The sequence below is a fragment of the Castor canadensis genome, chromosome 5, assembly GCF_047511655.1.
Source record: "Castor canadensis chromosome 5, mCasCan1.hap1v2, whole genome shotgun sequence".
In the NCBI taxonomy this organism is placed as follows: Eukaryota; Metazoa; Chordata; class Mammalia; order Rodentia; family Castoridae; genus Castor; species Castor canadensis.
The window spans coordinates 167,116,125-167,128,205 of NC_133390.1; the positions used below are offsets into that span (position 1 = coordinate 167,116,125).

At 54.1% G+C, this 12,081-nt stretch overlaps 1 protein-coding gene across 2 annotated transcripts; it reads left to right on the forward strand.

Moving 5' to 3' along the window:
* Positions 1 to 371: 371 nt before the first annotated feature.
* Ccn5 (cellular communication network factor 5) lies at positions 372 to 11,353 on the forward strand. Of its 2 annotated transcripts, none has more exons than XM_020154778.2 (5): positions 372 to 665; positions 782 to 871; positions 4,445 to 4,661; positions 9,323 to 9,577; positions 10,999 to 11,353. In XM_020154778.2, exons 2-5 carry the CDS (start codon positions 812 to 814, stop codon positions 11,214 to 11,216), a joined length of 750 nt encoding a protein of 249 aa, XP_020010367.2. In that variant the 5' UTR covers positions 372 to 665; positions 782 to 811; the 3' UTR covers positions 11,217 to 11,353. The 2 variants fall into 2 exon arrangements, with proteins under 2 accessions (XP_020010367.2, XP_073930936.1); XM_074074835.1 differs by having other exon boundaries at positions 372 to 625.
* The last annotated feature ends 728 nt before the right edge of the window (positions 11,354 to 12,081 follow it).

Consider the following 12,081-nt stretch of genomic DNA (forward strand, 5'->3'; position numbering starts at 1 on the left):
CTTTCTGAAATGTCACCTCCTTCGGAAAGCTGACTGTCACCTTCAGTGTGAACAAGGGACACTCCTTGGTATTCCCAGGAATCCTCTTCCCTCTGGATCTAGCAGCGGGGTGCAGTGTCTCCAGCCCCTGCAGAGCCCTTCAGAGGTGACGGAATTAAATAAAATGGGTTTGGATTGACCAGATGGTCCAGCAGTGCCTAGCAAGTGCCGGCACACAGTAGGTCTTCTCTGCTCAGGCTTGTCCACCTGGGCTGTCTTCCAGAGCCCCGGAGGCCCCTGGTCGCCAAGAGCAGGCAGACTGCCCAGGGAAGCTGTGCTCTGGGTCACACCCACCCCTGGGTGGCTGCCAAGCTCTGTGCCAGAAACCGCAGGCCTGGCCGAGGCTGCCCGGAGGCCGGGGCTGGGAGGCTTGGGGTCGGCTCTGCGAAGGGGTGCGAAGGGGTGTTTGCCGATCACATCCCGCAGCCACATCCCTTGGGTGCAGCAGGGGTCCCAGGCAGGGCCACTGCGGCTACAGCAGTGGCTTGAGCAGGAGCCTCCTTGGCTGGGAGGAGCTTGGGAGGCCCCTGCCAGCCTGTCGCCAACTGGGCGCTGGCACTGGCTCCAGCTGCACACACGCACTCTGGTAGGCATCCCCTTGGTGGCCTCCACGGTCTCACCTTCAGGTAACTGGGCTCATCGCTGGGACCACAAGTGTGGGGAGAGGAATGGAGGATGAAAAGGCTGGCGTGTGCGTGAGTGCATGCCTGGGAGTGACCTCGCTCTCGTCCCTGCTTCCCAGGCTGGAAGCTGGCTCTGCAAGCACAGCGACATGAGAGGCACGCTGCAGACCCACCTCCTGGCTGTCTCCCTCCTCTACCTCCTCTCACAGGTAAGGGTCCCGGGCCTCCAAGTGACTGCTGGCCCTTTCTGGGTGCTGGGTGGGTGGAAGTCACAGGCAGGACCCTCAGCCGTGCTCCTGCAGGACCCCACGTTGGGTCTCCGTGTCCAGGCTTGGCTTCTCTCCCTCGTCCCAGATAGCTGCCTCTGCTCTGCTGTGTGACCCCAGGCCAGGCCCCTTTCCTGTCTGAGCCTCAGCTTCTGCCCCAGGTGAATGGACACAATGTCCCTCAGGCTGTGATGGAGTCATCCTTGATATTTCCTTGGAAATGCTTAGCGGGGGCCCTGGGACAAGATGTTGTTCCAAAGAGGACTTGACTCTTGTTACCAAGCACACAAACCTCTCCAAAGCAAGGCGGGTCTCCCCTGAATCAGATCAAGACCCTCAAGCCTTGCCTGACTCTGAGCCAGGGCCGGAAAAGATGTTGGTATCTAACTGGTCAGGAAGTTCATTCAGTTGGGGCCTTAGGCAGCAGTGACCCATTGACCCTGACTAGAGGGGACAGGAGACGTTTCTGTGGACTAACAACCTTGTGCTACATAGGATGTTCCTCAAAGGGCTTGTGGGAATTCCACCTTGCCTAACTTGCACAACACTCCTATAAGGAATCATCCCAAAGTTTAGTCAAGTGAGGCTCAGAGAGGGTAAGCAACTTACCCAAAGACACACAGCAAAGAAACATCAGAGCAATAGAGAAGGGGGTGGTAGAGCCCAGGATAAACATGGGTATGTGTTGGGGGACTCTTTTCTGGGGTCTCCCCACCCCAACCTGAGCCAAGATTACAGCTGCTGAGTGGTGTTATCCCCATAGTAAATGCTGAGTTCCCTGAGCTATGGGATTATCCCCACAAGCCAAGTTCTCACTGGCTTTTCACGCTGATTTGAGGAGTGTAGGTGTGAGCTTCTTGCTCCTGGACCCCAAGCCATCTTGCTGGGGAAGACTGAGGACCCTGCTGATATCCAGTCTTGCTGCTTCTTGTCCCCAAGGGGACAGGCAGGACATGGTGCCACTGTAGGAGGCTTGGATAGTTGCAGTGGGGGACCCGGGTTCCTGGGAGGGACAAGGGTCCAGAATTATGGAAGGCAAAGTTGGAGCCATTCTAGACGCACACTGGTGTGCGACCCATGGGCCCACTGTTTCTGGGTCCTGGGACGCCAGTCACATCCAGGGTCTTAGTCATCGTGAATACTAGGGAGAGAAGTGTCCCTAGCGGGCCGTGGCTCCTGGGCTCGGGGCAGGGCAAAGGACATGGAAACAGGCAAAGCCCTGTTGGCCAGGAGTTGGCCATGACTGTGTTCCCACCACTGCTCAGTAAGAGGCAGACCCCACTGCCTCACAGAGGAGGTGGCAGGCTCCACCTCCACCTTCCAAGGCAGCCAGGCTGTGTTCACAGTCACGAGTGAGGCATTGGATCCCATCTCTTCCCCAGAAGATGCCAAGTCTGGTGCTCCTATGCAAGCCTTGCCCCCAGAGGCCACGGCAAAGCTCGGGGAGACTGAGACAATGGGACAACCTGAAAGTAGAGACAGTGTTAGGAGGGTGGGGAAGCAGAAGGTCAGAGTGGGTCATACCCTTCCTTGGCTGTGCTAAAACACACTCCCTGACTTGTCAAGATCCTTCTTGAACAAATGGGTAAATTGAGGCAGAGGCCAAGCTGGCATCAGAGCTCCTAGAGGTCAAGAGGTAGGCACAGGACTTAAGAGCTGGTTCCCACAACCCTGGATTTTGAGCCAGGTTCTGCCTCTTCCAGGCTGTTATTACATGGCTTTGACCTTCCCTTTTCTCATCAAAATGGACGTGTTGGTGTCTCACAGTGAAGGTCATTAAAGCCTGCACACTCTGGGTACACGAAGAGTGACAGGAAGTAGCTGCTAGTTGTCATCAGCAATGTCACCACAGGCCTTCCTAGGTGTCAGGACCTGGAGACGCCAGAAGGCAGCCAAGGTTGCTGGGTTGAGGGGGTCCATGGAGGGGCCCCAGGTGATCAGCACCCCTGTTTTCAAATGGAAGGGACCTGAGAGCCAGTTCTGGTTAGTGTCCCAACTGCCCGTGGCCAAGCGACCTGAACCTCTGCTTTGCAGGAGAATCTGAAAGTCCACCTGTTTCTTCTCAAACCCACTCTGTGTGAATCACCTGGATTTATTAAAATGCAGGTTTGATTATAAAGAACGTTCCTGGCATTTCTACCAAGCTCCTGAGGGATGGATGCTCTGCTGCAGGTCCAGGCCACATCTCCAGAACCCAAAATTCTGCAGAGTTCCACCTTGGGTGTGAGCCCTTGGTTGCCTACTTCTGCCCCCACCCAGGATGGCCAGCCAGGGTGAGGCAGCCCCTGGTGGCCAGGTTGGGAGTTACAGGCACCTGGAAGCAGGTTTGCAGGACTGTGGGGACTGGAGTGGAATGAGGTGGAGTAAAGGGATCAGTGCCTGTTTGGGGCCACGTAGGAGGTGTGAGGTCACTAGGGAGGACTGGAGTCCTCTCTTGTAGACAAATCTCTTTAGTCCACCAGGAATCCTGCAAAAGATGGGGCAAGGAGCCACCTTGAGTGACACCTACCTCTTGTTCAGCACCTTCAAATGGACAGGAAGGTTGCCTTTGGCATCTGGCTATTGCTTTGGGTGTTTCTTTGTCCTCAGTTGGGTCAGCAGCTTGAAACCTTGACTCTGGCATGGGGGGTGGGTCTCTGGTTTAGGTTTTTCTCTATTACAGGAAAAGTCCCCACCAGGGGTCCTGGGTCCCTTTTGGGGAAGCAGGACTTGGAACTGCTCCAGCTCTGCAGAGAACACTTTGGCCCTTGGCAAGCACTTTCCCTCTGGCTGTTTCCCCATCCATACATGGCAGGGGCAGAGGCTCTGAAAACCTAACTGTGCTTTAGAAACCCCTGGATGGCTTGTTTAAAACACAACTCAAGTCCCCACCTCTGGGACTTACGATTTGGTATTTCCCAAGTTTCTGGGCTGATTTCACGCACACTTAGCGAAACACGCTTGAATTGTTCCAAAGACTGAGCACATCCACGACAGCGTTAGATATATTCAGTCCTGAGTAAGAGAATTCTATGCTGGCAAACGCACCCCATGCTCCCCCATTTTACTCTCCAGGTTGTGACCCTCACCTTCCTGTGGGCTCCTGGAGGGCAGGGGCTGTCCTTTAATTGTCATGAGCAAAGGTGACCATCGGAGCTAAGGGCATTGAGCATCTGGCACACGCCAGGCCACCTGCTCAGGTGTGACATGCATCGTTTCATGCACTCTTCAAAACAGTGTTCTGAGCTTGATACTGTGATCACCCTCCTTTTATGAGGAAAGCCAGGCTCAGAGAGCTTAAGCTTAAGCCCAAGGTCACTCAGCTAACGAGGGGGCAGAGGACTGAAACTCTGGTTCAGAGCCCTTCCTTGTGACCACAGTGCCACAGGACTGCAGGGATTCAACACTAAACCTGTGTGACTTTGAGACCAAGTTACGGACCTCAGCCTTCCCAGCCTGGCAGAGCAGTGGCCACCTTTCAGGGTCTCACTTTCCACCCGGAAAGCCCATGACTGACTGAGGTCTCTGTTTCTCTAGGTGTGCGCCCAGCTGTGCCCGACACCCTGTGCCTGCCCCTGGCCACCACCCCGATGCCCACTGGGGGTGCCCTTGGTGCTGGATGGGTGTGGCTGCTGCCGGGTTTGTGCACGGCGACTGGGGGAACCCTGCAATCACCTCCAGGTCTGCGACTCCAGCCAGGGCCTGGTCTGCCAGCCCGGGGCAGGCCCTGGCGGCCGGGGGGCCGTGTGCCTCTGTAAGCAGGTTTGAGGGATTGATGGGAGTGTGTGCGGGAGGTCAAGGAATGGGGTTCAGAGTCAAGGAGCAGCCTTGCTCTCTCTGCATCTTTCACCCTCACTTCAGGTGCACTGGTGGCCCATGGATGTCTGGACCACTCCCTGCTTCTCCCCTGTTGGCCTTTGCTCAGGCGATGCTTACCTCCCTGTCCCTGCCTGTTCAGATCACAGCCCAATACCTTCTCCCTGGCAATTGGAGATGGAAGGGCGTTCAGACCCATCCTACAAATGAGCAAACTGGGACTCGGTGGCATTAGCTGAACTGCCTCACGCCACACAACTTGGGACCTTTTCAAACAGGTCTAAGCAATGTTCCATTCTTTCTTCCTCCTGGACTGAAAGCTGCAGATTACAGTGTGAATCCCGGGTGTCTTGTTTCCCAGGGTCCTTGGGCATGTGACATTCCTCACCACTCTTAAGGCCTTGGTATCAGAGGACACCAAGGGGAGCAAAGTATCAGAGACACTTTAGGGCCGCTATGCACTAGTGACACCCTTGGCTGGGTAGTTCGTCATCGTAGGGGACTGTCCTGGGAGTGGCAGGACAGTTCACAGCATCCCACTCTGCACATTAGACAGCCTCCTTTCCTCCCCAGTTGTGACAGTCTATCCTCAGACATTGTCAATGTCCCCAGGGAACAAACTGGTCCCCAGTGGAAAAGCACTGCTTCTGAGAAATAGAAAGAGGTGAGAGAGTTTTTACAGTAATAAGCCTTTTGTCTTCGTGCATGTCACACTTTTATAAGAATAAGAGAGCTCATGAATTGGTGACAATGAGCCCATCAATAGGAAAAGCCTTGTCAAACAAGAACGACAAAACTTGCAGACAGCAGGTTTGCTCAATGGTCTGCTCCATCGGGGGAGTAGAGTCCAGGATAGGGATGATTTGTCAGAGGACTCACGGTGATTGCTGACGCAAACGCTTCTAAAGTTGACCCGAGCTCAGTTACCACTCGGCTACCACGGCTGGTGGCTTGGCTTTCCCAAGTGTAGAGCGGAGTGGCGGAGTTCCTCTGTCTTGCATGAGCCTCACCACAAGCCGGGCAATGGGGGCTTCACAAATACCAACTCATTTAATCTCACAACACACACATGAGGTCAGTACGATTGTCCCTCTTATAAATGGAGAAAAGACACACAGGGAGGTAATCGACTTGCCGAAGGTCACGCAGCTCATGGCGCTGGCTTCATGGCTTCAGGCTCTGCCACTCGTCCCCAACACTTGGCACATGATTAGGACATAGTAGCTGTTATCGGCAAGAACTTTAGGAAGGGTTTTATCTTTCCATTGTGGCACAGACTGCAGGCCAAGGCTGAGCTTGGATGGGGGTCCTCCCTGTGGCTCCCAGCCCTGGGGTGGCACAGGTGGCTACTCAGGCACACTTATGATCTGAACTGAGTTTCGAGGTGGGCTGAGAGATCCCTCAGGAGGGTCAGACTGCAGATAAGAACACACAGAGGCTGAGTCTGCTCTGGAGCTCTGGAGGGACCATGCTGCCCCCAAAGTCTCTGTCCCTTACTCGATTGATCACTCTTTCCTGGGTGCTGACTCCCAGCTCTGTGCAGGCTGCAGATCCGGGATGGCAGCAAGTCCCGTGTCTCAGACCTGCAGCTTCCCTGGTCAGCAGAGAGCATCTGTCTTCCCACTGGCACAGGCTTGAGCCCTGGGCGTCAGGCTGGGCATCGTTGTTTTTCTCACCTCCCACACACTGTCCTCCTGTAAATTCCTCACCAGTTCCAGAATCTGACACTTCCTGTCACTCCTCAGCTGCCACCCTGGTTTGAGCCCCACCACCACTGGCTGGGATTCTGAGCAGCCCTGTACCTGTTGCCTGCTGTGTCTTCTAGTCTGTCCTCAGACACACAGAGTCAGAGGGCTCTTGTGACTTCTTGAGTCAGACCACGCCCTCCTCTGCCCCCACCCCCTTCCCATGTCCTTGGAGCAAAAACCAAAGCCTGACTATGACCTATAAGGCCCCACAGGATCGTGTTCTTATATTTTTTCTGACCTCATCTTCTCCCCTGCCCCTTCCCCTCTTGCTCCAACCACATTGGTCTCCTTGTTCCTTGAACACCTAGGCATGCTCCTACCTCAGGGCCTTTGCACTGGCTGTTCCTTCTACCTGCGTTCTTTCCCTCCAGGTAACTGCATAGCATGTTCCTTCACCTCCTTCACTTCTTTATTCTCACATCACTTCCTCAGCAAGGCCTTCCCTGGTGTCCCTGTCCCCTACTCCTTTATTCTTCTAGCACTAATCACCATCTCACAGAGCACCCCCCACTTTTTTGTTACATTCATTTCCACAAGAATGAAATCTCCAGCAAAGGCAAGACGCCTGCCTGCTTTATCCACTGCTGATTCACAAGTGCTCAGAACCAAACATCAGAGGTCCCTCCAGACTTAAAACTCTTGGAATCCCCTGCCCAGCTACATCCACAGACAGTTGCCCACCAAGCCTCTAAGGTGCTTAAATATTTGCTGTGTAAATGAGTGACAGCAATAGTTCTGGTGGGGACAGGAACCATTTCTTGAGCACCTACTGTGAGCAAGTTCTTTATGGCATAAATTCATTTTGTTCTTAACATTGAGGTAGGTCCTTGTATAATCCATTTTTGCAGATGAGGGAACTGGAGCTCAGAGAGGTTAAGTCACCTGCTTAGGTCACACAGTTTGCAAATGGCTGAAGGTTAAAAAAACAATTAACAAAGCAAAAAAGACCCTGTTGCTCCTGCCCTCGCAACAGACTCCAGAGATTAGGAAGGATGCAGAAATCCCCAGATGGCAAGACTGATCTGTGCCAGGAGAGGCACTGTTTGGGGGAGGGGACATTGGAGAGGTTTGGTGGGCAACTGTTTGTGGATGTAGCTGGGTAGGGGATTCCAAGAGTGTTAAGTCTGGAGGGACCTCTGATGTTTGGGAGCACACAAATAGGTGCACACAGGGCCTGGTACGGGAGTGGCTGCCCAAGGACCATTGTTTCCGCCCAGCCACAACCAGCTCTGAGCTGATGACCCTGGGAGGTGCCAAGAAACCCTGCTAAAATTATCACCCTCAGCTAATTTTCCTAAATGGCCCTCTGTTTATCAGGCCATCCTGGTGACCTGGAGGCCTGAAACTGTGGTGACAGAAGTCAAGCTGGGGGCCTGGGTGTGGCCAGGCCAGCCTGAGGATAAAGGGAACTGGCCACATGGTCCAAGCCACAATGTCAGGGTTCTGCAGCCACAGGACTATGGTCAAGCAGCGAGCCCACCACGGTCCTGTCCTCCCTGGGGGATAGACCAAGTCCTCCCATTTCCTGAGCATCTGCTGTGTGCCAGGCTTGGGGTGTAATGCTTTATGTGCTCCAGCTCACCTACCCTCCTGCAGCCCTGGGAGCAGGTCACCAAGGCCCAGAGAAGTGGAGGCACTTGGTCCAGTTCCCACAGCAAGAATTCGAGGAGCGGGGACTCAAACCCCAATACGTGTGCTTCCCAGAGCCCTCCGCGTGTAGGGACCTAATGGAAGTTTATCTCAAAAGACCTAGGAGGACCTGCTTGCCATAGACCTACTGGATGCCACCCAGATCCCCAGGAAGCCTTTCCCTGACACATGCCTTGTCCTTTGTCTTGAGTCACTCACACACACCTCTCCAGGGCTCTTGCTTCACTCTGCCTTGGACCCGGAGACTTTTCTGTCTGTACCTCCACTGGCCCATGCGTCCCTCAAGGCAAAATTGCACGTTAGTCTTGTCTAGGAGCACAGTGATTGAGTCGGCTCGCTCTTGGGCACAGTAAATATCGCTAGGAACATGAGGACTTGGAACGACTTCATCACCGTTAGTGCGGTGCCTTGCTCCAGACACCTATTTCCAAGGGTGTCTCCTGAGCTTCTGTGTGTCCAGGGCTCTGGGCCAGCACAGGGGATGCCAGCGCAGGGGATGCCAGTGCAGGGGATGCCAGGAGGACCACTCTTGGCCCCAGTCCTCAAGGACTTCGCGTCCAGGAGAGGCAGGGCAGGAATGCCACATTTTCAGGGCTTCGTGCAGTCTCCTGAGCACCTGCTATCGCCTAGCCCTGTGCTATCTGCACTTACTAACCTGTGGGACCTGAAGGCATGAGTCACTGTCTGAACTGTTGCTGTTGTTCAGACCAGAGAGGTCAAGTAACCTCTTCACCCAACGTCACGCAGCCAGACAATGAAGCCTGACCTGTTAGTGATGACTGCCACACAGCAGGAGGACGATGCATGAAATTCCAGCCTGTGTGTAATAGTCAAATATGATTAATCTGTAATAATTACGCTAATGATAATAACAGTATATAGGGCCCTCTGAAGGTCTCCTTTTTACTGGATTCATTACATATGTCATTTCATTTAGTTTGCACCACCCTGTGAAATAAGTTCCATAAATCCACTTTGCAGATGGGGAAACTGAGGCCAGAAGCAGTGAAATCGCTTGGTCCACAGCAAGGGCAAGGCAAGGCCGGGGCCCAAGTCAGTCCCATTTCTCTGTGCCCACACTGTCTCTCTGCAGGCCAGGGCGGGCTGGTGGGGGCTGTGGTGTGGTGTGTGGCACTTGGACCCGGTGAGGGCCTGGAGATGCAGAGCTGGGGTCCCCAGTGGCTTTCTCCTCCCTCCACAGTGGGAGAGGATGACGGGAGCTGCGAGGTGAATGGCCAGCGGTTCCGTGACGGAGACACCTTCCAGCCGCATTGCAGTGTGCACTGTCGCTGTGAGGATGGTGGCTTCACCTGCCTGCCACTGTGCGCGGAGGACGTGCGGCTGCCCAGCTGGGACTGTCCCCAGCCCAGGAGGGTGGCAGTCCCCGGCAGGTGCTGCCCTGAGTGGGTGTGCAACCAGGGATGGGAGCTGCGGGCCCAGCACCTCCCAGCCCAAGGTGAGTGCAGGACCACCAAGGCCACAGCCACTGGAGTGGGATGGGCTGGCTTTCCTGAGGCACCAGGACACAGGGACACCACGAGGGGGCCGTGGAGAAGAAAGGTGCAGAAAGCAGAGTCACTAGACCCCTTAAAACTAACAAAGCAAGGAGCAGTGGCTACAATATATAATTTCAAGCCACAAATAATTAACAAAATTTGGTGGTAGAGAAAGGAGGGAAGGGGAGGGGGAGAGTCAGGATTTTTAACCAAATTCTTAGACTTCACAGCATAGGTATAATATAATTTACTACAGGTGTTGGAACATATAGTATTATGTTTATAATAGATCAATATAGATCAGTAATATGAATATTATCCTTCTATTATTATTAGGGCTTAGCAAAAGAGGGAATCAAAATGTAATCAGGCAGCATTGTTGACTCTGGGACATGGACCTAGGGCCAGGCAGAGATGGAGAAAAGACAGTTACTTCCCACTACAAATACCTCAGCTTTAGAGATTTTGTTGTTGTTCTGTTGCTTTTAAGAAGTATTGTTAGGGCCAGGTGTGGTGGTGCACTCCTGTAATCTCAGCTACCAGAGAGGCAGAGATAGAAGGATCCCAGTCCCAGGCCAGCACCAGGCAAAAACAGAGATCCTATGTGAAAAATAAACAAACCAAAAAAAGGGCTGTGAGCATGGCTCAAGTGGTAGAGCCTAGCACTAGTTAGGGCCCAGCAAGCGTGAGGCCCTAAGTTCAAACCCCACTACTTCCTCCTTGTTCCCTACACAACCCAGGAGGACAATTTGGCAAGCATTCACGTCTCGTCAGGCATTATTCCTGACCTCGGGGTGACTTCCAGTGTGGGGGAGGAGTGTGCAGGTGCTGTGCAAGTGCTACAGGCTTGGATTTGGTACCCAAGAGGCGTCCTGCATCCAGCACCCACAATGTCGTGTGCCCGTGCACACCTGCTGTTTCTCATCCTCGGCACTGGAGACACTGGGCTGAGAAATTCTATGTGGTGGGGGCCATCCCCCCACCACAGTATGGATACTGAGCAGCACCCCTGCTTCGGCCCACAAGATGCCAGGAGCACCCCACTGCCAATTCTGATGATCAAACACTGTCTCCAGACATTGCCAGATGTTCCCTGGGGGGAGCAAACTCACACCTATTGAGAACTACTGGACGAGAAGGAAGGACACCAAAATATTATGGGGGAGCTCACCATTTGCTGGGGACCATGTCTGTGGCCTATGGCCAATATCTTGGGGGAGCTTGAACACCAGGCACTGTGCTGCTAGGAAATTTACGTGAGGAGACGTGGAGGCAGAGGTTAGCCACTTGCCCAGGTTTGCTATGCCCACCAGGAGGTAGGTCAACTTTATGGAGCCGTGTCCTCACAGTGCTGACGCTGACACCACTCTCTTACCCCCAGGACGCCAGGTTTCCGGCCTTGTCTCTCCACCCCCTGGCATCCCTTGCCCAGAATGGAGCACGGCCTGGGGCCCCTGCTCTACCACCTGTGGGCTGGGCACGGCCACCCGGGTGTCCAACCAGAACCGCTTCTGCCAACTGGAGACTCAGCGTCGCCTGTGCCTGCCCAGGCCCTGCCCGCCAGTCAGGGGCCACAGCCCACTGGACAGAGCCTTCTAGAGCCGGCTGGGAATGGAGGTGCACTGTCCTGTGGCCCCTGCACGTGGCCTTGGCTGCAGGCGGCAGTCCAGCTCGGGTCCACCATCTGAGGCCAACGGACAGGAGCCCTGACTGCGTTACCCGGTCTGTGTGCGGTACAGTGGGGTGCGGGGAGCACACGAGCCCCCTGCTTCCCCTGGTCTCGTCCAGCCTTGTCTGACATGCACACGGGCAAGCCTTCACTCCATGTCCCCTAAATACCTAAGCTGTGGCAGGTGCTGGGCGAACCTGGCCACTGCAGAGAAGAGGGGCACACAGGGGCTCTCAGACCCCTGCTTCCTCTCTTCCACCTGGAATTTGTACACTTGTCCCCCAATACGAGGCTGTGTGGCTTGGGCCTGGGCTGTCTGAGGCCCTCCATCCAGGTAGAACTCAGCAGCTGAATTGTTTGTGCTCATCAAAAAGCAGTGTCCCCAAGAAAGCCAGAAAGATCCGTGAACCCCACTTTGTGGGGGACTTCTCTAGAGTGTCCACAATGCCCGGGGCACTGAGCAGGAGAAAGAAGGACCTCCCCAGGGACTGGGACCAGCCACAATAAACCAAGCCAAGTGTGAAATTCTGTTTCGTGTCTTATGTTTTATTGTTAAAAAAGAAAAAACCCAAACACTTTTAAATTTTACATTCTCCTCCACAGTCCGCCTGTGTTTGTTGAACAATAAAAGCCGTGTTTCCATCAGGATTCAAACAGTTAGGAAATCCTCTGTGTATACACCGGCTTTCTTCCTATGAAACCGATTTGATCGAGGTACATATAATCCCACAGGTAAACGCGCAAGTCGTAAGCTCATGCTTGAGTCTTTGCAAATGTGTCCAATCATGTAGCCGG